Source organism: Leucoraja erinacea, chromosome 7 (assembly GCF_028641065.1).
Source record: "Leucoraja erinacea ecotype New England chromosome 7, Leri_hhj_1, whole genome shotgun sequence".
Lineage (NCBI taxonomy): Eukaryota > Metazoa > Chordata > Chondrichthyes > Rajiformes > Rajidae > Leucoraja > Leucoraja erinaceus.
The window spans coordinates 55,446,642-55,471,719 of NC_073383.1; the positions used below are offsets into that span (position 1 = coordinate 55,446,642).

The 25,078-nt window shown below is 42.0% G+C and overlaps 1 protein-coding gene across 3 annotated transcripts in view; it reads left to right on the forward strand.

Moving 5' to 3' along the window:
* The window catches only part of mgat5 (alpha-1,6-mannosylglycoprotein 6-beta-N-acetylglucosaminyltransferase), a 120,858-nt gene that overhangs the window by 80,692 nt on the left and 15,088 nt on the right, over positions 1–25,078 (forward strand). For all 3 annotated transcript variants that reach the window (XM_055638616.1, XM_055638615.1, XM_055638618.1), the window contains 2 exons: positions 11,469–11,615; positions 17,306–17,422. In XM_055638616.1, the coding sequence (XP_055494591.1) occupies positions 11,469–11,615; positions 17,306–17,422 (264 nt within the window). The remainder of the gene's footprint in view (positions 1–11,468; positions 11,616–17,305; positions 17,423–25,078) is intronic.

Below are 25,078 nucleotides of genomic sequence, written 5' to 3' on the forward strand. Positions count from 1 at the left end.
TTTGCCAAACTGGGATGAACAATTTGTGTAGTTCATCCATGCTGTCTTTAAATGTCTTCCATTGCATATCCACTGTCAACCCTTTTAGAATTAACTGCCAGTCAATCTTGGCCAATTCACGTCTCATACCCTCAAAGTTACCTTTCTTTAAGTTCAGAACCATTGTTTCTGAATTAACAATGTCACTCTCCATCCTAATGAAGAACTCAACCATATTATGGTCACTCTTGCACATTATAACTGCTTTGCCTTTGTCGCACGCATTTCTAATTTCCTGTTTGATACCATCTCCAACCTCACTACTACTGTTAGGTGGCCTGTACACAACACCCACCAGCGTTTTCTGCCCCTTAGTGTTTCGCAGCTCTACCCATACCGATTCCACATCCTCCAAACTAATGTCCTTCCTTTCCATTGCGTTAATCTCCTCTCTAATCAGCAACACTACCCCACCTCCTTTTCCTTTTTCTCTATCCCTCCTGAATATTGAATATCCCTGGATGTTCAGCTCCCAGCCTTGGTCACCCTGGAGCCATGTCTCCGTGATCCCAACTATATCATAATCATTAATGGCTATCTGCATGTTCAACTCATCCACCTTATTACGAATATTCCTTGCATTGAGACACAAAGCCTTCAGGCTTGTTTTTACAACGCTCTTACCCCTTATACAATTATTTTGAAAAGTGGTCCTTTTTGATTTTTGCCCTGGTTTTGTCTGCCTACCCTCATCCCATCCAAGTTTTTCCTTCCAAAGATCCTACAAACTCAACTAGGCAGGCAGTGTAAATGGTGCAAGAAATCCCAAAGGGTCGTAAACGGAACCATTCACGAATAGGATACTCCTTCTAGTACATGGTCTCTCTTGAATCGAGATTCTGAACTTGAACACATCTGTTTCAACGCACCAGTGCAGTCTCAATGCTCTTTCCATTGGCAGTCTCAAATTGCAAATTGTCTTTGTCCAAATACAACTCCCTGGTCTCTTTGGCATGCTTTCCAATACAACACAACTGTTGCTGATCCACTTGGAAAGCATGAATCCTCCCTTATTGCAGAGGGAAGTCAGATGTTTTACCATTTGAATTGCTACCTGTTCCGTAGACATGGATTGTAAGCAATCATCCACATAGAAATTATAGGAGCAGGGAGGTTCTACTGCAGTTGTACAGGGTCTTGGTGAGACCACACCTGGAGTATTGCACACAGTTTTGGTCTCCTAATCTGAGGAAGGACATTCTTGCCATAGAGGGAGTACAAGGAAGGTTCACCAGTGATTCCTGGGATGTCAGGACTTTCATATGAAGAAAGACTGGATAGACTCGGCTTGTACTCCCTTGAATTTAGAAGATTGAGGGGGGATCTTATAGAAACTTACAAAACTCTTAAGGGGTTGGACAGGCTAGATCAGTGGTTCCCAACGTGGGGCGTACGCCCCACAGGGGGGCAATTTGATTTTTAAGGGGGGCAATTTCCACCTAATGTTGTTTTCTTTTTTTTTTACAATTTTTTAGTAATTTCTTGCTCAGAACTTTAACTGTCTTTTGTTTATTTCATTTTTATTTTTCATGGATGCCATGTTCTTTTGAAACTTGTTTAAACCAAGGTATTGGCGTTTTAAGCTTCTTCAGCTGAAACGGAGTTCACTTTTTAAATGATAAGAATTATATATCACCACATGGGGGGGGGGGGGGGGCATCAGGATTTTAGAGGTGATTAGGTGGGGCATAGCCAAAAAAAGGTTGGGAACCACTGGGCTAGATGCAGGAAGATTGTTCCCGATGTTGGGGAAGTCCAGAACAAGGGGTCACAGTTTAAGGATAAAGGGGAAATCTTTTAGGACTGAGATGAGAAAAACATTTTTTCCACAGAGAGTGGTGAATCTCTGGAATTCTCTGCCACAGAATGTAGTTGAGGCTAGTTCATTGGCTATATTTAAGATGGAGTTAGATGTGGCCCTTGTGGCTAAAGGGATCAGGGGGTATGGATAGAAGGCAGGTACAGGATACTGAGTTGGATGATCAGCCATGATCATTTTGAATGGCGGTGCAGGCTCGAAGGGCCGAATGGCCTACTCCTGCACCTATTTTCTATGTTTCTATTCTTCACAGTGGATATCACTTCTTCTGGAAAGTGAATTTATTGTCCTCTGGTCTTCTTTAATGCAAAGTTCGCACAACTTGGTGATGACACTGCTCCAAAGAGATGTACCTTCATCCGGTATTCATCAATATCTTGTTGTGCGTCCAGGTCACGATAAGAATCGCAAGTAATCAATGTGTTTTTCTGATACTTTGACGATGAAACATCACTCTGATATCAACCATCAAAGCAATTTGTTCTTGTCCGAATTTAATGCGAACTCCAATGAGTGAGTTGGTAAGGTCTGGACCTACAGTAGTTGACAGTTAAGTGATGGTCCTTTGAAGACTGCAGTACAGTCAAAGACCACCCTCAAGGTCCCTTTCTTCGAGTGATACACCCCATGGTGCGGAATGTACTATAGCTCTCCATCACTTCGATTCAGTTGGTTTGTTGGTACCAATTCGGCATAATCATTATCAATCATATCCTTTAGGAAGTACGTATATTCCTCATGAAATTTTGTATTCTTGCCAAACTTGCGTTTCAAATTCTGGGTGCATTGCTCTGCCATACGACGATTATTCGGCAGACTTAACACTTTCTTGTTTGAAAGGTAAGTCCAGACAATAGTGTCCGTCTATCATCTTTACGGAGTAGTTCATAATACCCAAGAACTTTAACACTTCCCTGGACATTTCTTCAGATTCCTTACTGGTATTTTCATTGAAGTCATGATTGTATTGCTTGATCAATAGCTTTTCTAATTTACCAGTAGATATTTGATTAACAGCAGCGGCAAGGTAGTTCTTCTGGTTCCCGCTTTCGTTGTTCCTGCTCAAGGAGCCATAAATAACCCATCCTAGTAGGGTTTTCACAGCAAACGGTCCATCACCTTGGCTCCTCGCAATCTGTATAGGTTCCAGTACCTTCAAAGCATTAGTTCCGATAAGTAGATCAATACCAGAATTTATTTTAGATATTTTGACATCCTTCAAGTAAGGCCATTGTCTCAAGTCCTCACGTCTGGGTATATTTTGACGACCATCAGGCATGGTTTCATGTGTGTACACTTCAGATATTGGTATAAAATTATCTTCATCCAGACTAAATATTTGCATACTTGTAATGTAATGACTAACGCACTCCTTCTCTTCATTCATGGTACGCAATAGAATCTTAACCTCTTCTCCTGTGATGTCCAGCCTTCTCATCAAGCTTTCTGTGCAAAAGGTAGCTGAACTTCCATGATCCAAAAATGCATATGTTTGCAACACTGTATTCATCTTGCTATTCCTTACCTGTACTAGTAAGGTAGAGAATATACGGGCTTCTACCCCGGCCCCAATATGAGCAGTTAGGTGAGGTGAGGTGACAGCATCACTAGTAACTGGCTTCTCCTTCTGTTCTATTTGCTCCGGCTACTTCTTTACAGTGTGAAGTGCTTCAGGATGATTTTGCTTGCACTTATCACAAGTTACAGGACTCTCACAGTCTTTAACCATGTGTCCTTTTTTCAGACATCCAAAACAGATTCCCTTCTCTTTTACGAAATCCACCTTTTCTTTATATTCCTTCTTCTTGACTCTTCAACATCACCTTATGGTTTGTCCAACTTCATCACATAACAAACAAAATCCTTTTTGCTTGACAGTAGATACATCTCCTTTCATTACATCTGTTGTTTCCACAGGTATTATAGCGGTAGCAAGTGACCCTCCATCATTCTGAAGAAGGGTTTCAGCCCAAAACCTATTTCCTTCGCTCCATAGATGCTGCTGCACCCGCTGAGTTTGTCTACCATATCGGTAGCAAAACTGCCTCCCTTGGGTCCTGATCATCCTTTAGTTTTAGTAAAGGTAGAACCTTTGACAGTTGCAATTGGTTTATGATCTTGAATACTCCCTTGGTGTGGATCTAACATAAACCGTGCTTCCCTTTCTAAGAAATCGACCAGGTCTGCCAACATGGCTATTCGGTTCTTTTCCATTATTCGGCCTGCTTTATCTCTCCACTTTTCTCTAAGTTGTCTGGGCAGTTTTAGAATGATGGCTCTAGTATTACTAACAAGATTCATCTCCATGTGGTTGATATTTTTAATTGAGCTACAACAACCTCTAAGAAATATCGCAAACTCACTTAATGTCTCCACATGTTCTGGCTTAATATCTTTCCAAGCATAGGCCTTCTCCATGTATGCATTAGCAATCCTCCGTTCGTTACTATAACGTTCTTTAAGTAACCTTCTTGCCTCTCGATAGCCTTGGCTTTCAGGCCTATTTAGACAACTTTCTACAATTACCTTAGCACTTCCGCTTGTGCAATACGCCAGAAATCGTAAGTGCTCTTTTTCATCAGTAATTTTCATTTCTACTACTTCATCAAACGCCATTATGAAAGCTTCATACAGCAAAGGATCACCATTATATGTAGGAATTTCTATTTGTGGTAGGGTGAAAGAGAGATTTATTTGAGCTATGAGCCTGTTGAATTCAGCTTGACTATTCGCCAATTCAAATAATCCATCCTGAGATCCTTGTTTGGCGCAAACAAATGATAGACAGGCCACTGATAATCAATCTGAAGAAGGGTTTCAGCCCGAAACATTGCCCATTTCCTTCGCTCCATAGATGCTGCTGCACCCGCTGCGTTTCTCCAGCATTTTTGTGTACCTTCGATAATCATACTGGCTTGCTCGAGCATGTATATCAGGGTTTGGAAAAGCGTACTGAGTTATTGGTTTGGCCCGAGCCTCGACAGAGTTTTGCTTAGGTCTAGCACCCAGTTGCTGAGATGAAGTTTTGTCCATCTTTTGCTACGTGCTAGTTCTGAGTCACGAGGCCGGATATCCTCTGGCTGCAGATTTGATTTAGCTGTTATTTCCTTTTGAGCAATTTCTTTTCTATAATAAGAGCTCATCCCATCAGATGCTTTAGAGCTACATCTTGAACCCTCACTTTCCATTCTCCTCCTTCGATTTGACAACCGGTAACTTTGTGGCTAGTTCCAGCTGTTCTTTTCATCGCCCCATCTCTTCTTCTTGTCGCCTCATCTCTTCTTCTTGTCGCCTCATCTCTTCTTGTCGCCTCATCTTCCCTTTCAGCTGTTCTTCTTGTCGCTCCATGTTTATTCTCCAAGGCATCCGCTTCTATTGAGAGAGCGGCTACATCAGCTTCAACTTCCCTTTGAGCAGAGGCCCTTGACGCTGAACTGGCTATAGAACCAGATTTATGTCTTGATCTTCGTGCAGATACATTCGAGATACTGTCTTGTGGTGTAATCTCCTCTTCCATTTCAGCACCTTGTTGCATCGCACTTTCAACTGTACCATAAGTAAGTTGTCTGATTTCGACACCTTGCTGAGTAGCATCTCCTTCTATAACACACACGGTCCTTTGTTCAATTTCAGCTAACCATCTCTTGGCATCTTCTATAGAATCATCAAATAACTTCACCTTTTGTTTGAACCACTGGATATATCTTTCGCTTTCTTCCTGAGGCGGCTGTGAACCCAGCAGTGCTTTATGCTTATCTCCAACCTCTTTACCGAAGCTGAATAGTTGGCCCAAATTAGATTGCACTTTGTTCACGTTCTTATCTGATTCCATTAGTTCCTTCTGGATATCAAATAACTTCAGCATCTTCCTCCATAACTTGTTTCTCTCCTTCTGGGTTTCTTTCAGAAATGCAACTCGGGCCGTTTCGGTGAATTTAACGTGTCTCTTCTCATATCTTGGCCTCTCTTCGCCACCTTGTGGCTCCTCTGACTCACCTGATCCATCTTGCTCCATGGATGTAAACAGGTCTTGGCAGATTGCTTCAGTCTTTATTGACAAACATTAGCCTGAATGTTTCAGATAAGAAACTAAAACAAACTGGACTTTCAGACAACATCCAAAATATTTTCGAAGTATAGAAGTGACTTCAGTTCAGAAAGAATGTGTCTTATCTCAACTTCAAAACAAACCAAGGCCAGGCACCAGGATCCTCCGTCCCTTCTTCACGTCTTGGCAGCCTTCCAACTTAGTAGAACTTACTTCTAATACTTTTTACAGACTCTTCAGAAGCTGCTCTAAATTAAAGCTTTCCAGCTTTCAAATTCTACTCACGATTCCCTGTTGAAGTTTTCCTCCCTTAGATAAGTCGCAATAAATCTCGAAGCTAATCGCTGGCTGAGATCTATTTTCTTCAGTTCCTCTTCCTAGGAACCGGTCTTCAGTTCCTCTTCTGGAATTAATTTGTCTGGCCTAATCTCTCTCCAGAGATCCAGCCCAATCTTCTGACCCTCTTTTTTGGGACTAATTCTACCACCTGTCTGTAAGGTAGTTTTCAACTTGATTTAGTGGCAGATTATTATATTGTTCAAGGAATTTCTCCCTTTAGCCACTATGAAAAGACAAGGGGGTAAGGAGATAGCGTCGTTCACGCATGGGAGCTCTCCAAGAGACGAATGTCAAAGCCATCCAAAGATAAATCTTCAAAACACAATCTCTTGATTAATAGTTTCTTTATTGTCGTAGTAAAACAGTAAGATATTCATCCAAACTTCTTCTTGTTAAGTACAATTTAATCTTACTCATAGTCAAACTCCAGCATGTGTCTCTGAAATGTTCAAAAGCTCCTAAAATGGTCGAAAGCTATGCCTCTTCCGATCTAAACTAAAAAACTACAAGCTTCTGTGCAAGAATCCCAGCAGCAAACACGCTTCCGACTACGTAATAAATCCCACCCACATAATTACAGGCAGACAAAATTTAAAGGCAATTGCCATAATTTATAACATACTAAGTTAAGCCAAATGGCCAATACAGGTAGCTAATATTATGCTTTTAATTAAGAGCTGCAAGGGAACTGCAGTCTGGCGAACCTAATATTAGTGGACAGGACATTAGTGGGCACATTACTGAAGGGAATTCTGACAGATGGATTCTAACTGCATTTGGGAAGGCAAAGATTGATTCAGGATGGTCAGCGTGGTTTGAGCATAGAAAATCGTATCTCATGAATTTGATTTTTTTTTGAAGAAGTGTCCAAGGGGATTGATAAGGGCAGAGCTGTAGACTTTCTTGACATGCACCATAGCTAGGCTTTTGACAAGGTCCCATACTGTGGATATGTCCAGAAGTTTAGATCACAAGAGATGTAGGGGTGGTTTAGCTTAGCTGAAGGTGGTATTAAATAGCTGTTGTTCAGATTAGAGGCCTGTGACCAGTGATATGCTGCAAGGATTGGTGCTGGGTTACCTGCATTTTGGGAAGGTAAAACAGGGCAGAATTTGGATAGTAAATATCAGGACCCTGGAGAGCATTGTGGAACAGAGGGGCAAAGCTAAAGTACATAGTTCCCTGAAAGTGGCAGCACTGGTAGATAAACTGGCGAAGAAGGTGTATAGCATGTTTGTCTTTATTAAAGGTTGGGATGTCATGTTACAGCTGTATAGCATGTTGGTGAGAGTGCATCTGGACGCTTGTGTGCAGTTCTTTGCTGTATCCTGGAAGAATGTGATTAAACTAAATAGGGTGCTGAAAAGCCTGTCTAACTTGAGTTATAAGGAAAGAATTAATAGGCTGAGACTGTTTGCCCTTAACTGAAGGGGATGGGGGGTTGCAGAGATATATAAAGCCATGATCGGTGCAGATTAGATGGATTGCAAGTCTTTTTCCCAAAGCAGCGAGGTCTTAAACTAGAAGACCTGCATTTAAGGTGAGAGGGAAATATTTAAAGATGGCCCAACAGGCACGTTTTTTCACACTCGATGGTGAGTATATGGAATGTGTTGCCAGAGGAAGTGATAGAGGCAGGTACAATTACAACATTTAAAAAGACATTTGGACAGGTTCATGAATAGGGATAACGGACCAAATGCAAATAATCAGAACAAGCTCAGGAAGGCACCTTAGTAGGCATGGATGTGTTGCGCGATGCGTTTGTTTTCTTGTTGTGCAACTGATTATCCATGACTGCGATTCAGTTATTTTTAATTTCATTCAGATGCGTTATTAGGATTTAAACTTTGAAATGGTTGCTTTTCACAATTTGGGTAATGTATGTTGAAAAAATGTTTTGTGCATTGGTATTTGTTAGTGAAAGATTTCCCACAGACACTTCATATGTTTTCTGTCTATACATTCAATGGTGTCTTTCTTGGTACTGTTCACACCCATTTTTAAACAAAATACCCTTGCCACTTGTGTGCCCCCATCCAGTCCATTGCTGATGATGCAAACCCAGAAGGCAGTGTGAACTGAAAAAAATACAGATGCTTCAAAGGATGTAGAAAGGCGAAGTGATGGGTTAAGGACAGGGCAAATCTAATCTAATGTTGAAAAAGGTTAGGTCATTCACTTTGTTTTTAAATAAAAGATTTATCTTTTTTTTAATAGTAAGAGTTGGTGTTTGGAGGGACCTGGGTGTTCTTTGAATGCTATAAATTAAAGTTAATATGAAGGTTCAGGAAGCATTTATGTTGCACAAATGTTTCTTGGGTCTGGGTACAAAAGTAAAAAGATCGTACACAAATTCTACAGGAGTCACCAAAGCTCAGATCCATGCATTATTGTGCATACATTGGGTTTCCCTGTCTAAGGAAAGATATTCTTGCAATAGAAGAATTGTGGCAAGGTTTCTCTAAATTAATTCCTGGGTTTGTTGTTTGCCATGAGAGAATAAAACTAGGCCTGCACGTATAATATTAGAAGAATGAGAATTGACAATAGATGCAGGAGTAGGCCATTTGGCCCTTCGAGCCAGCACCACCATTCAATGTGATCATGGCTGATCATTCCCAATTAGTACCCCGTTCCTGCCTTCTCCCCATATCGCCTGACTTTCTTTAAGAGCCCTTCATTGACTTCATTGAACACACAGAATTCTGTTGATGGATGTAAAGTTCATGTATCCCTCACTGGGGTAATACGAACAAAGGTGACCATTTCTAAATAAACAATCAGCCATTATGGAAAGAAATGAGAAGAAATTTAGTTACCCAGTGTACAATGAATCTTCCACAATCTCTACCCAAAAGGGTTGTGGAAGCTCAACTGCAGAGTATTTTCCAGACAGAGATTGATCAATGTTCAGACATTTCGAATATCAATGAAAATGGGGTTTGTGAAGGAAAATGACACCAAACTAAAGGATAGCAATAATCTTAATGGAAGAGTTGAAGCAAAGACCCAGATAACCTACCCTTTTTCTTGAGCAATTGAAGGGTTTTCAATACAGTAATAGTTTCAAGTTGGGTGAGAAATTAATTAATGAAGAGCAGTGCTTTTGTGAAAGTACAGTGGGAGAATGAATTAAGCTATTGTAGGTTGTTGGTGGGGTGGGAGGAGGATGGGTGGTGCAAAACAGAATGCAAGTATCATTTGAAAGAGTAGAGAAAAGGGACGAAGCAGGATAAATTATAGGAAGAGGGAAAAGATGGTCTCAAATAAGGTAATTTTAATAATGTATACAAAATTCTACGAAAAATTCAGTGGAGGATATAATTTAATAATAATAAATACTTTATTGATCCCCTCAGAGAAGTTCAGATGTCCAGAAGCCCACAACCAACAAACCCACAGATTCAAAACGAACGCAGACAGAAAATACATAGAATACAATGTGGACACTACATGAGAGCAATAAATACTTAAAAAGACCAATAATTAACAGTTAAAAATTAAAAATTGCAAAATGCTTCCCCCTACAGCCTAGCGGTCTGAATTATAAAATCTAATGGCTGCAGGGGTGAAGGATCTCCTGAACTGCTCCGTTCTACAGGGCAGGGAGAGGAACCGGTTGTTGTTCCGAGTGCTCTTTTGACTCTCCAGAATTACCTGGAGGGGATGCCCGGGGTTTTTCAGGATGACCCGCACCTTGTGCCTCATACGCCTCTCAAGCACATCCATCCCAGAGTCTACTCTCCCCTCCAGCACTGAGCTAGCTCGTTTGATCAGCTTCTTGTTGTATTTTTCACTAATGCTGTTGCCCCAGCAGACAACAGCGTAGAAAATAACACTTGCAACCACAGTGTTGTAAAACATGTGCAGCATATCACTACACACATTGAAGGATTTGAGCCTTCTGAGGAAAAAGAGTTTGCTCTGGCCTTTTTTGTAGAGGGAGTCAGAGTTGACAGACCAGTCCAGTTTGTTATCAAGGTGCACTCCAAGGTATTTATATGTTTGCACCACCTCAATGTCAGCCCCAGCAGCGTTGACCAGCTGAAGGGGGAGCTTGGACCTGCCAAAGTTAACCACCATCTCTTTAGTCTTACCAGTCTGAAGAAGGGTTTCGGCCCGAAACGTTGCCTATTTCCTTCGCTCCATAGATGCTGCTGCACCCGCTGAGTTTCTCCAGCTTTTTTGTGTAACCCTTAATCTCTTTAGTCTTAGTTGTGTTCAGGATGAGACAGTTCTCTTCACTCCAGGCACAAAAGGAACTGGCCAAGTTCCTGTATTCCTCCTCCTGCCCGTTCCTTACACATGCCACAATCGCTGTATCATCTGAATATTTCTGTATGTGGCATGTGTCAGACTTATAGTTAAAGTCTGCTGTATACAGGGTGAAGAGGAACGGGGCCAGAACCGTTCCCTGTGGGGCACCAACATTGCACACCAGTGGCAGAGACACTGTCCCCCAGCTTGACAAACTGGTCGACCCAATTATTCTCTGGTTTCTCAACTTTTCAATGCACATTTTGCACTGTGATTCTATATATATACTTTGAACACATCAATACTAATATCATAGTTTCTTAAGATTTAAATTGCCATTGTATAGCTGCACTGACTAGTCCACTCTCTTAAGTATACGTGAGCTGAGTGTCTGGCTGGGTCATTTCAGAATAGTTAGTTGCACAGAAGCTAGTTGAGGCAAAAATAGTGTACTTCTTGAAGGGAATTAATGAACAATGTCAATTATCAAAACAATCCTCTAGATTCATGATCATCGTTGTTAATACTTTATTTTATCTAATTAGTGCTGTGGTGGGATTCAAACACTGGTTTACAGATCAGTGTTCCGTGCTTCCTAATACTTGTCCAGTAACTGAACTAGCATGACTGTAGACAAAAGTGCTGGAGAAACTCAGCGGGTGCAGCAGCATCTATGGAGCGAAGGAAATAGGCAACGTTTCTGGCAGAAACCCTTTTTTCGGCCCAAAACGTTGCCTATTTCCTTCGCTCCATACATGCTGCTGCACCCACTGAGTTTCTCCAGCATTTTTGTCTACCTTCGGTTTTCCAGCTTCTGCAGTTCCTTCTTAAACACTGACCTAGCATATCAATTTATTTTGACGTTGTTTCTTTTTGAAAACTTGTTTATCTAGAACTGATATCCTTTACAAATCTGAAACTTTATTTTTAACAATGTAGCAACTTATTGTTTTTGTTTTACAGTTGTTTGTTGGTCTTGGTTTTCCATACGAAGGCCCAGCTCCTCTGGAAGCCATTGCAAATGGATGTGCGTTCCTAAATCCACGCTTCAGTCCACCTAAAAGCAGTAAAAACACTGAATTTTTCAAAGGCAAGCCAACTCTCAGAGAGGTGAGTTTTTATTCTGAGTTTAAAATGTGGAAACAAATCTACACTGCTTTGTCTGCTCGGTTAATATTCTACAAAGGCAGCAGTTACTCAAGTTTAAAATAATTGTTCATTTGGTAATGGCCTCTGCATGAATAATAAAAATGGCCTTACCTTGAATGATAAAAAGCTCCAAATTTGCAGTCAAATCGATGAAAGGAAAAACGTGTTTCAGTGCAAATGCCAAATCCATTTAGCCAATGAGTGATTAAATGCAGAAATTAAAAAGCTGACTTTATGAAAATGGCATCTCGTTATCTAATGCTCGTGATTCATGCACATATGCAATTTAGACAATAGGTGCAGGAGTAGGCCATTCGCCCCTTCGAGCCAGCATTGCCATTCAATGTGATCATGGCTGATCATCCCCAATCAGTACCCCGTTCGTGCCGTCTCCCCATATCCCCTGACACCGCTATCTTTAAGAGCCCTATCTAGCTCTCTCTTGAAAGTATCCAGAGAACCGGCATCCACCGCCCTCTGAGGCAGAGAATTCCACAGACTCACAACTCTCTGTGAGAAAAAGTGTTTCCTCGTCTCCGTTCTAAATGGCTTACCCCTTATTCTTAAACTGTGGCCCCCGATTGTGGACTCCCCTAACATTGGGAACATGTTTCCTGCCCCTAGCATGTCCAAACCCATAATAATCTTCTATGTTTCAATGAGATATCCTCTCATCCTTCTAAACTCCAGAGTATACAAGCCCAGCCACTCCATTCTCTCAGCATATGACAGTGCTGCCATCCCGGGAATTAATCTTGTAAGCCTACGCTGCATTCCCTCAATAGCAAGAATGTTCTTCCTCAAATTAGGGAACCAAATACTCCAAGTGTGGTCTCACTATGGCCCAATACAACTACAGAAGGACCTCTTTGCTCCTATACTCCTCTTGTTATAAAGGCCAACATGCCATTCGCTTTCTTCACTGCCTGCTGTGCCTGCATTCTTACTTTCATTGACTGATGAACAAGGACCCCCAGACTGTATTGTACTTCCCCTTTTCCCAACTTGACACCATTTAGATAGTAATCTGCCTTCCTGTTTTTACTAGCAAAGTGGATAACCTCACATTTAGCAACATTAAACTGCATCTGCCATGCATCTGCCCACTAACCCAACCTGTCCAAGTCACCCTGCATTCTCATAGCATCCTCCTCACAGTTCACATTGTCACCCAGCTTTGTGTCATCTGCAAATTTGCTAATGTTACTTTGAATCCCTTCATCTAAATCATTTATGTATATTGCGGAGCAGGCCATTCGGCCATTTAGGAGCAGGAATAAGCCATACAGCCCTTCAAACTTGCTTTTCAGTTACTAAGGTAATTGATCTGATTATAACTTTGGCTTTGCTATTACCTGATTAATTAGTTATCTGCTTTCCCACAGATATTTAAATGCTCTTCCCACAAACCTTTGCAAAGCAGAGTGCCAGACCCTCAATGATCTGGGAGAAAATATTCACCTACATTCTTACTTAAGTGGGTTATTCTATTTTTAAACAGTGAACGCTAATTCTAGATTGTACCCAAGAGGAAATTTCCACTGTGCACCCACCTGTCAAGACCATTCAAGACTGTGTATTTTAGACCAATCCCCTCTCACTCCCCTCAATTCAAATGGATACACAATACACCCATTCCACGCATTGGTCGTGTAAATGTTTTCTGAATTACTTCTAATACATCAAAACCCTTCCTTAAAAAAGGGGACCAATATTGTACATATGGTCTCACTGATTATCTGTTCAAATGAAGTCCAATTTCTCTCATTTATATTTGATTCCTTCACAATGTAATAACATTTGTTGACTTTCTTAATTTTTCTGTTCTACTAACTAGCCTTTTGGAAATTGTGTAATACATTACCCAAATCCCTGCATCTCAGAGCTGTACAACCTCTCACCATTCAGATAAGATGTTTCTTCATTTATTTCAAGGGAACATTTTGATTTTCTAATATTTTATTTAATTTGTCAGATATTTACCAACTCACTAAATCTCTCTATATCCTTGTCCTCGTGTAACCTCCTTACAATTTATTTTCTTACCCCTTCATGTTATTGGCAAATGAGTTGTCCTGTGAAGCTGCTGTGCTTTCACTGTGTTTACAAAGCAAACTCAACACTAAAAATTATGTCTACTAAATACCTTTGTAAAGTTATGATGTGTTAATTATCACCAATCAATTAGCGGGGACTTTAACATCGGGGAGCGGAGCGACCATTTGCCGGGGTCGCCAGAGAAGCGCTCCGGCCACTGGCCTGCGGCCTACAACATCTTGGAGCCTCGGATGTGGAGCTTCTGGCGGCAGGCGTGATGCGGACCTTCCATCGTGGAGCAGGCGATCCCTGGCTGGGGGTCACAGGAGAAGAGCTCCAACCGCCGGCCTACAACATTTTGAAGCTGCGGTCTCCGGTAAGGAGGTGGCCGATTTGGGAGCTCCGGGACAGGGGGTGTGCTCGACCTGTCCCGACATCGGCGTTCCGACCATCCCGACCAGAGGGCTTGAACATCAGGCCGTCCGCAGCGGCGACTACGCAGGATCAAGGCCGCGATCACGGGTGAACAAGGGAAGAGGAGGAGGAGGAGGACTGTCTGAACTGTATTGCCCTCCACCACAGTGAAGAATGCTGTGGTAGATGTCTGTGTTGAGTTATGTTGTGTATTATGTCCTTTTTTAATTGTAACGCTGCATGGTAAATTCATTTCGCTGCACCTTATGGTGCATGTGACAAATAAATTTGAACCTTTGACATTGGGCATCACATTTCTTCAGATTTTAATTGCTTAAGATTATTTGCACGATATCTTTTTGAGTTTAGAGGAGGGAAAAATTTATTTCCTGGCGTTGGGGAGGGAGAAACAATCTTTCCCATATCATCAACACATTCCCTCGTGCCCCCACCCCTTCACTGATGTCATTTTCTGTGTATGATTGATGTTGTATTTGTCTTTTTAAATCATACTGTACTTCCTTGTATATACCAAGGACTTTTAATTGCACTCAACCTGGTTGGTTATTAAGAGATGTAGTTGCTTCTCCTGTTCACTCTGATTCCTGATCTTTTATAGAGGGCTGATCAATTTTCCATGGGATATAATATCAAATGAGGAAAACCACAAAATAGCAGTAGTAGGGCACACATGCCCCTCAGGCCTGCCCTTCCATTCAGTATTATTATGACTGGTCTTTGCTGGCCTCAACTCTGCTGAGTCAGTTTCCCATAACCCTCAATTCTTCAATCCTTCAAATATTTATTTATCTCAATCTTAAATATATCTAATGATTTAGCTTCCATCATGCTCAGGGGCAGAGAATTCCAAAGATTCATGAAGAATAGAAAAGGGACAAGTTAGTTAACATCACCATTCGTTGAAGTCTTGTGGCCTTCCTCGCCTCTTGTAGAACTACTGGAAAACAATTGTCTATTCAAGCTAAAGTTATTGGTCTATTTTTATAACTTTTCATACTAATAATTGGAGAACATGTTTGTAATTGGCGAATATACTCCCCTTTTCAAATATGCAATGACTTGTTCTAAGCCTGCCTCTTTGACCAAAGTTTTGGTCATCTCCTTAGTATGTAGCTTACTGTCAAATATTGTTTTGGTAATGCTCCTGAAGCGCCATGGGATTTTTAAAAACTAATATGTAAAGCTACTACTATATTAATGTATATTCCATGGTATTCACCAGGGAGACGGATATTGAATTGAATTATGTGAGGTAAGGGAAACAAGTAGAGTAGCTATGGAAACTATGAGATTCAAAGAAGAGGAAGTACTGACACTTTTGAGAAATATAAAAGTGGATAAGTCTCCAGGTCCGGACAGGATATTCCCTAGGACATTGAGGGAAGTTAGTGTAGAAATAGCAGGGGCTATGACAGAAATATTTCAAATGTCATTAGAAATGGGAATAGTGCCGGAGGATTGGCGTACTGCGCATGTTGTTCCATTGTTTAAAAAGGGGTCCAAGAGTAAACCTAGCAATTATAAACCTGTTAGTTTGACGTCAGTGGTGGGCAAATTAATGGAAAGGATACTTAGAGATAATATATATAAGCATCTGGATAAACAGGGTCTGATTAGGAACAGTCAACATGGATTTGTGCCTGGAAGGTCATGTTTGACTAATCTTCTTGAATTTTTTGAAGAGGTTACTTGGGAAATTGATGAGGGTAAAGCAGTGGATGTTGTATATATGGACTTCAGTAAGGCCTTTGACAAGGTTCCTGATGGAAGGTTGGTTAAGAAGGTTCAATGGTTGGGTATTAATGGTGGAGTAGCAAGATGGATTCAACAGTGGCTGAATGGGAGATGCCAGAGAATAATGGTGGATGGTTGTTTGTCAGGTTGGAGGCCAGTGACGATTGGGGTGCCACAGGGATCTGTGTTGGGTCCACTATTGTTTGTCATGTACATCAATGATCTGGATGATGGTGTGGTAAATTGGATTAGTAAGTATGCAGATGATACTAAGGTAGGAGGGGTTGTGGATAATGAAGTAGATTTTCAAAGTCTACAGAGAGATTTATGCCAGTTGGAAGAGTGGACTGAAAGATGGCAGATGGAGTTTAATGCTGATAAGTGTGAGGTGCTACATCTTGGCAGGACAAATCAAAATAGGACGTACATGGTAAATGGTAGGGAATTGAAGAATGCAGGTGAACAGAGGGATCTGGGAATAACTGTGCACAGTTCCCTGAAAGTGGAATCTCATGTAGATAGGGTGGTAAAGAAAGCTTTTGGTGTGCTGGCCTTTATAAATCAGAGCATTGAGTATAGAAGTTGGGATGTAATGTTAAAATTGTACAAGGCATTGGTGAGGCCAATTCTGGAGTATGGGGTACAATTTTGGTCGCCTAATTATAGGAAGGATGTCAACAAAATAGAGAGAGTACAGAGGAGATTTACTAGAATGTTGCCTGGGTTTCAGCAACTAAGTTACAGAGAAAGGTTGAATAAGTTAGGTCTTTATTCTTTGGAGCGCAGAAGGTTAAGGAGGGACTTGATAGAGGTCTTTAAAATGATGAGAGGGATAGACAGAGTTGACGTGGATAAGCTTTTCCCACTGAGAGGAGGGAAGATGCAAACAAGGGGACATGACTTGAGAATTAAGGGACAAGTTTAGGGGTAACATGAGGGGGAACTTCTTTACTCAGAGAGTGGTGGCTGTGTGGAATGAGCTTCCAGTGAAGGTGGTGGAGGCAGGTTCGTTTTTATCATTTAAAAATAAATTTGATAGTTATATGGACGAGAAAGGAATGGAGGGTTATGGTCTGAGCGCAGGTATATGGGACTAGGGGAGAATACGTGTATGGGACTAGGGGAGAATACGGACTAGAAGGGTCGAGATGGCCTGTTTCCGTGCTGTAATTGTTATATGGTTATATTGTCATTGATTTTTGTTTTTTTATTTCAATTTCATTCATTCTTGTATTACTGTGACAATTAGTCTAACTTGTTCTAGGTGGACACAAACTGCTGGAGTAACTCAGCGGGACAGATGAAGAAGGGTCTCGACCCGAAACGTCACCCGTTCCTTCTTGCCGGAGATACTGCCTGTCCTGCTGAGTTCTTCCAACATTGTGTTCTTCAAATTAAACCAGCATATGAAGTTCTTTCCCACACAGTCTAACTTGTTTTTGCAGCTGACTTCACAACATCCATATGCTGAAGTATATATTGGAAAACCTCATGTCTGGACCGTTAACATTGATGATCCTATTGAGGTTGAGGATGCAGTCAAAGCTATTCTTAATCAGAAGGTAAAGTTAACTTTGAAACACAAATCTGAATAAGTAATATCTTGATGTTTCGTTGAGAACTTTGGGACAGGACAAGAAGACCATTATTTCTGAAAAAGCAAAAATCTGCTGGTGGAACACAGTGGGTCAGGCAGCAACTGTGGAGGGAAATGGACAGATTGTTTTTCTTTAGACTGCTCCATTATTTTATGATGCTTAAAAATAGTAAAACTGAGAAAGCGCAAGTATTGGTCCATATTGGAATCTGCAGAAATTGTCCTATTATGAGAAATTAGCCAAATGTACCTTTTATGATTATAGCATTTAAATGATTTAGATGTGATGTTGAAGCATGCAGAATTCTTATGCACCTTTAAGTTTTTGGTTATTGTCTCATGTACTGAGGTACAGTATTTTGCATGCTATCCAGTCAAATCAGATAACATTCTACATAAATGTTATATATATTAATCAAGTCAAACTCGAGTGCAATAGGTCGGGCAAAGGGCAAGATACAGTGCAGAATATAGTTCTCAGCATTGTAGCGTACCAGTTCCAGAGACAACGTCCAATGTCTGTAAATGGTTATAGTTGAATTGGACAGTACCCTAACTTATGGAAGGACCATCCAGAAGCCTGATAAGAGGGGAAGAAGCTGTTCCTGATCCTGGTAGTGTGTGCTTTCAAGCTTCTGAATCTTCTGCCTAATGGGAGTGAGGAGGAAGATGACTAGGGTGGTACACCTTTCATTATGATCCATGTTTTTTTTGAGGAAGTGTAAAGTGTAGATTGAGTCAATGGTGAGAAAGAATATAGAAACAAGGAACTGCAGATGCTGGTTTACAAAATAAAGTCACAAACTGTTGGAGTAATTCAGCAGATCAGGCAGCATCTATAGAGAACATGGATAGGTGACGTTTTGGGTTGGGGGCCTCCGTCTTATGCTAATATGTAGGTCCAACGAGTAATTGGACAAGTAATTAAGCATTTCACCTTAGTGATATTAGTGTTAACAAAATAATGGGGAGCTTTTGTTGCAATGATATAGACTGTTGTTGAGGTCTCACCTGTAATGCTATGTATAGTTTTTGGTCATAAGGGATAAGAGTAGAGGTAGGTAGGCCAATTGGCCCATCAATTTTACTCCATTCAATCTTGGCTATCTCTCCCTCCTAACCCCATTCTAGTGCCTTCTCCCCATAACCTCTGACAACCGTACTAATCAAAAATCTATCTATCTCTGCCTTAAAAATATCCACACTTGGCCTTTACAGCCTTCTGTGGCAAAGAATTGCACAGATTCACCACCCTCTGACAATAAATGTTTCCTCATCTCCTTCCTAAAATACCATCCTTTAATTCTGAGGGTATGACCTCTAATCCTAGACTCTCTCACTAGTGGAAACATCCTCTCCAAGTCTTTCACTATTCTGTATGTTTCAATGAGATTCCCCCTCATTCGTTTAAACTTCAGCAAGTGAAGGCCCAGTGCCGACAAACGATCATCAAGGGTTAACCTACTCATTCCTGGGATTATTCTTGTAAACCTCCTCTCAGAGCCAGCACATCCTTCATCAGAAATGGTGCCCAAAATTGCTCGCAATATTTTCCTTAACAAATAAAATTTCAAATAAAATTGATGCAAAACAGTGCTGGAGTAACTCAGCAGGTCAGGCAGTATCGCTGGAGGGAATGGATGGGGTCGTGAGATTAATTGTAGTGGGTAGGAGAAAGCTGGAAGAGGCTGGGGTGTGACAGTTTGGCAAATATTAAGTGGATACATTTGAGGGCGGTTTGATTGGCAGATGGGTGGAGTAAGTGACTAAGGCTAGGCTGCAGCTGGAAAGGAAATGAAAGATGTTCAGATAAGAGAAGAGGAATTAAATGTAAAGCTAGAGTGAGGGTTATAGGTGGAAGGAAATGTGTTGGTGAGGGGCGATGGGTAGACACAGGAAAGAAGGTAAAGGGGAGGTGTTAGTTGAAATTGGAAAAATCTGCGTTCTCATTGCTGATTTGTAAGCAGCCCAAGCGGAATATTAGGTATTGTTCCTCCAGTTTGCATGTGGCCTCACTTTGGCAATGGCAATTCCATCTTTGGAATCAAAAGCGTAATTACTAAACCAAAAATGGAGGGCTCTGTCTTTTCTCCGAACAATTATAATCGATGAAAGAAGGGAATTAATGCATGTGTGGAACAGGCAAGTAATTGACAAATGAAGTTCAACTTGTCTAAATGCAAGATAATATGTTTTGGTAGAAAGAATAGAGAGATTACTTCTTCCTTGGGATGAATGGGTCTAGATGGGGTGGAAGTTCATAGGAGATAGTATTTAAATATATTAAATCACTAACTGCTGTGGTACAGGAAAGAAAAAAAAAGAGAAAAATGATGAGCAGTGAGGTCTATTTCTAAAGAGATAGAATTGAAATGAAGGAAAATATTCTGAACGTGTGGATTCTTTACATTGCTTGCTTCCAGTTCTGTTTTCCATTCAATAATAAGGTTATAGACACACACCAGAAAAGATAGAGAAGATTTACAATATTGTTAGAAATACAAAGGTAGGCATAACAGAAAACCATATATAGAATGGATTTCCTGAGAAAAGGAGGCTGAGGGGGATCATCAAAATTGTGAAGCTTTTACATAGAATGGATACAGCAAGAATGGCTTCACTTGCAGAAAAGATTATAATTAAAGACTGCCATTATAAGATTGTTACCAAGTTATCCAAAGGGGATTTTTTTTAAATGCCTTCACACAATGTGTGGCAAGTATATGGAACTGAATACTGCAGGGAGGAAAGCAAAAACTTAGATACATTTAAGGGAAGGCTAGACAAGTAAATAAGGGAGAAACATAAAAAGAGGGTTGCACTGATAAATTACGGGAGGAATCCGAATTAAGCATAAGGTCTGGCATGGAGTGTGTGGGCCTAGTAGTTTGTTTACAATGCCAAATATAATTCAAGTAAATCTTTATTTCTACTCTAAGCAAACCTTGACAGTTCTCTTCAGTGTTTGCGATTCTGGAACAAGTTCCATGGTCCGCCTACTGGATTTCCCAGTTGCTAACCATTTTAACTCTCCTTTCCATTCCCATACTGAACTTTCTGCCTGCATGCAAACTGGGGGAATAGCAGGACAGCACCCTGTATTCTGTTTGGCTAACTTACAACCTGTAGGGGTTTTGTTTCCCTTTACTCCACTTCGGGGCCCAACTGCCCGAGTTATTCTCTCCCTTGTCAGAGGGTCAAACGGCCACCACTCCACTCGAGCGGTTTCCAAGAGAGAGAATACAACAAAAGGTTCTAGACCTCGGAATTATGGTGGGATATGATAAAAGGTTGAATTGACCAGAGTGTGCTGATGAGAGAAAACAGAAACCAAGATGGACTCAAAGCAAGTCTAAAATTTACAGGCTTTATTAAACAATGAGAAATTGAATCTCACCAACACTACATAATACGTGGCTAAACTTATGCTTTAAACTAAGACTATGGACGGAAAACTATCGGGCACGTCGTAAAACTTACTTTACACAATTTTACTTGCAAGTATACTCCCCCTTTCCCTTTCTTCTCTCAACTATCCTATTTCGGGAACTTCATCAGGTCACCGGGATACTTACAGCTAGGTCGATCGGTTGGGCTCACGAGCCGTCCAGCAGAGCAGAAAGAGAGCGAGTTCTGGCTTGACTCTGGCTTTTATACCTGAGTTTCCTTTGAAACCCCCAGGTGGTCCTCTGGATAAAAGGGTTCTTTTGATGATTCCCGGTTTCGATCTGGCATGAACAATAGGCTTCCGATGATAAGGGGTTTGCTGATGTCATGATCCCTCAGCCTGATCGTTATCCCATCGCCTGGATAGGCTCCCATTGTCCCGATGGATGGGTCATCCACGATGGTGATTGTGCTTGCTGCTGGCCTGTTTACCACCGTCTGCTGAGACTCGGTTCCTTCCTTTGTATATCCAAGATAATCTCCTTATCTCCGTCTCAGCCTTTCCTGCCCACAACATTTGCACAGTTGTGTGATGCCCAAGTCCACAGGCCAGACATGTTTGAAAGTTGAAACTGATTCTTTCTTTGTGGATTGGGGTTTTTTCAGTTGCAGCCAGCAAATCTGGCTTTTTAAAATGTCCATGTCCTTATCCGAATTCTTCCATAATTTTGGAGGATTTGCCCTAATAACTTACAAACCCAACCGTATGAACATTGCATTCTCCAAATTTAGGTAACCTCTAACATGCACCCTGTCCCCCAGTCTTTCTCACACTTTGTACTTTAATCTCTGGCTTTTGTTTCAACCATCTGCCTTTCAAAAAACCTCTCTCGCCTGTATCCACCTATTACCTGTCTCTCTCTCTTGTTTCCCATGCCCCAACCCCCCCCCCCCCCCAACCTATCTGAAGAAGGGTCCTGACCTAACCATGTCCTCCAGAGATGCTGCCTGACCAGCTGAGTGACTCCAGCACTGTGTGTCCATTTGTATACACCAGCATCTGCAGTTTCTTGTTTCTATTATAATCTTCATGAATAGTTATTTCCACTCCCAACTATCAGTGACCTCTTCTGGATGTGTAGGGAATTACAAGTTTGGTGCGGACTGAAATAACTTTCCATGGCATACTTCCACAGTATCATTGTTGTCACTTGCCATTTAAGAGGGAGAAAAAAAACCCCCAGTAGGGAGAAAAATATATCAACTATTTCAGAATTATGCATATATTTTCAACTCCTGGGTGACTTTATCTTCATGCAGGCAATATTTTCTCAGTCCTTAGCCTTTGTCGCACATCTCATTACATCTTTTGGACTTAGCTTCTAATATCTGAGACCTTTTGAGATCAGCTGAGCTATAGTGTGCAGTTCTGGTCACTGTAGGAAAGATATAATTATGCTAGAGTGCACAGAAGATTTACCAGAATGTTGCCTGGATTGGAGCTAATGGTTATAATGAAATAGCAGCTTTTTGGCCAACTGGTCAACCTTTTGGCCAACAAATAACGGTACCCGGACGTGGTGCCGACAGACAAGAAGCCGAAGCAAAGAAGTCGAAGCCAAAGAACGGAATGGAAACGAGGCCGAAACGACAATAAACCGAAAGAGTCCGAAGACAAAATGCCTACTAACCGAAAGGATGGGACGCCTAAATCCCAAGGAACCGAAAAGCTGCGTCGCCTAAAAGCAAACTTACCGAATGGCCGCTCTGTCGAAACGCCACCTACCCGAAAGACGGCGTCGCCTACAGGCCAAAGGACCGACTACCGCTCAACAGAAAAGTCCAATAACGGACTTGACGATGCCGGAGGGCGGGACTTGTCAGCGATTGGTCCAGACCCGCTTCCATCACATCACTGTGAAGGCATGAACATTGTCCCAAACCTCCGCTCCACCCGACCCGCAGGTGGGAGAGTGGGGGCTGTCCCGAGCGATGCACACCTTCGGCCGCTTTCAACTTGGTGCTTGAGTTCAGATTGCCCAGTCACCTATGGCTTGTGTGGGAAAATGAACCCCACGCTCCCGTCTCCCCCTTCTCTCTCTCTCTCCTTCTCTCTCTCTCTCTCCTCTTCTCTCTCTCTCCCTTCTCTCCCCTCTCTCTCTCTTCCCTCTCTCCTCCTCTCTCTCCACTCTTCTCTCTCTTGTCCTCTCTCTCCCCCTTCTCTCTCCTCCCCCCCCTTCTCTCCCCCTTCTCTCCCTCCTCCGCCTCCACCTGCGGGAGCGTCCCACAGTCACTGACCGCGGTCGGAGAGAAGGGGGGGGGCGGGAATCACCCTGGTGTGGAGTTTGGGATTCGATGGCGGTGCATCGCGGTCAGTGACTTGGACGCTCCCGCGGGTGGAGACGGAGGAGAGAGAGAAGGGGAAGAGAAGGGAGAGAGATGGGGAGGGGGTGGGGAGAGATGCGGGAGAGAGAGAAGGGAGAGAGCGGAGGGGAAGAGAGAGAGGAGGAGATAGAGAGAAGAGGGGAGAGAGAAGGGGAGACGGGAGCGTGGGGTTCATTTTCCCACACAAGCCATTGGTGACTGGCCAATCTGAACCCAAGCACCAAGTTGAAAGCGGCCGAAGGTGTGCATCACTCGGGACAGCCACCACTCTCCCACGATCACCCTCCGCGGGCTGCGGGTCGGGTGGGGTGGAGGTTTGTTCATGCTCATGCCTTCACTGTGATATGATGGACGCGGGGGTCTGGACCAATCGCTGACAAGTCTAGCTCCCCGGCAACGTAAAGTTCGTTATTGGACTTTTCTATTGAGCGGCAGTCGGTCCTTTGGCCTGTAGGCGACGCAGCCTTTCGGGTAGGTGGCGTTTCAACAGAGCAGCCATTCGGTAAGTTTGCTCTTAGGCGACGCAGCTTTTCGGTTCCTTGGGTTTTAGGCGTCACACCCTTTCGGTTAGTTTGCATTTAGGCGTCCCATCCTTTCGGTTAGTAGGCATTTCGTCTTTGGACTCTTTCGGTTTATTGTCGTTTCGTCCTCATTTCCATTCCGTTCTTTGGCTTCGACTTCTTTGCTTCGGCTTCTCGTCCGTCGGCGCCACGTCCGCACACGAAAATAACATGATGGCAGTGGTCTGAGAAGGTGACAGATCTACAATTTTCTCAAGGCAGTTTAGAATGGGCATGATCAACCAAATGGATGCCTCCTTTACAGTAAATTTCAATGATTTAAGAAGTTAACCAGGGCCAATAAGCCCCGGCCTTGTCAGATCCTCCACATCCCACCACCCTCTGCTGTATTTTGGGGACGGGCATCATCTAAAAAAAAACTTTAAAGAACAATTAAGGAGAAAAGAGGAAAGCATAAGTAGGTCTGGTGCGACGATAGTGTGCACTGGACTGAAATTATTCTATTGGTCCCTGGGACATGCATTATTGATGGTTACCAAATGCAGAAGTATCCAAAGGATCACTATGACACTGGTCATACATATCCTAGTAGTCATAGATTATATCAAAAGTAATAGACCGTAGTGTCCAAGGTAGTGTTTTATTATTCAAATAATATCACACAAACAGATTATTTGGTCACTGTATCATTGTCTATTTGGAAGTTTCTGTGCATACATTGGCAGTTAATACTCCTTGTGAAGGTGCTTGGTTTTCTGAAAAGTACTTTAAATTGTGAGGTATAATGTATGCTTTTTTCTAACATCCCATGATCTGCAAAAACTTATTAACGAATATTTATCTTCTTTAGTTTGGAGATAGGGTGGAAACAGGCACTTCGGCCCTCTGAGTCCATGCTGACCACCGATCACCCATACACTAGTTCTATCCAACACACTAGGGACCATTTACAGAAACCAATTAACTTACGAACCTGGATTTGTTTGGAACATGGGAGGAAACCAGAGCAACCGGAAATAACCCCCGCGGTCTTGGGGAGAATGTACAAATTCCGCACTGACTGCACTATAATCAGGATCTAACCCAGATCATTGTAGCTAAGGCAGCAACTCTACTGCTGTGCCGCTGTGCTGCCCTTGTTTCTTATTTGTAGGAGCATTCTCAATGGTATTAGCTGCAATCAATTTGCATGCAGCAGCTCTGTTGGCACTAGATCATGATTTAAAATTTCATCCAATCTTTTCAGTTAAGAGTTTGATGTAAGCAAATGAAATAAGTTTGTCCAACTCCTGAACATAATGTAACAAATGTGCACCTTTTCTGAGTGT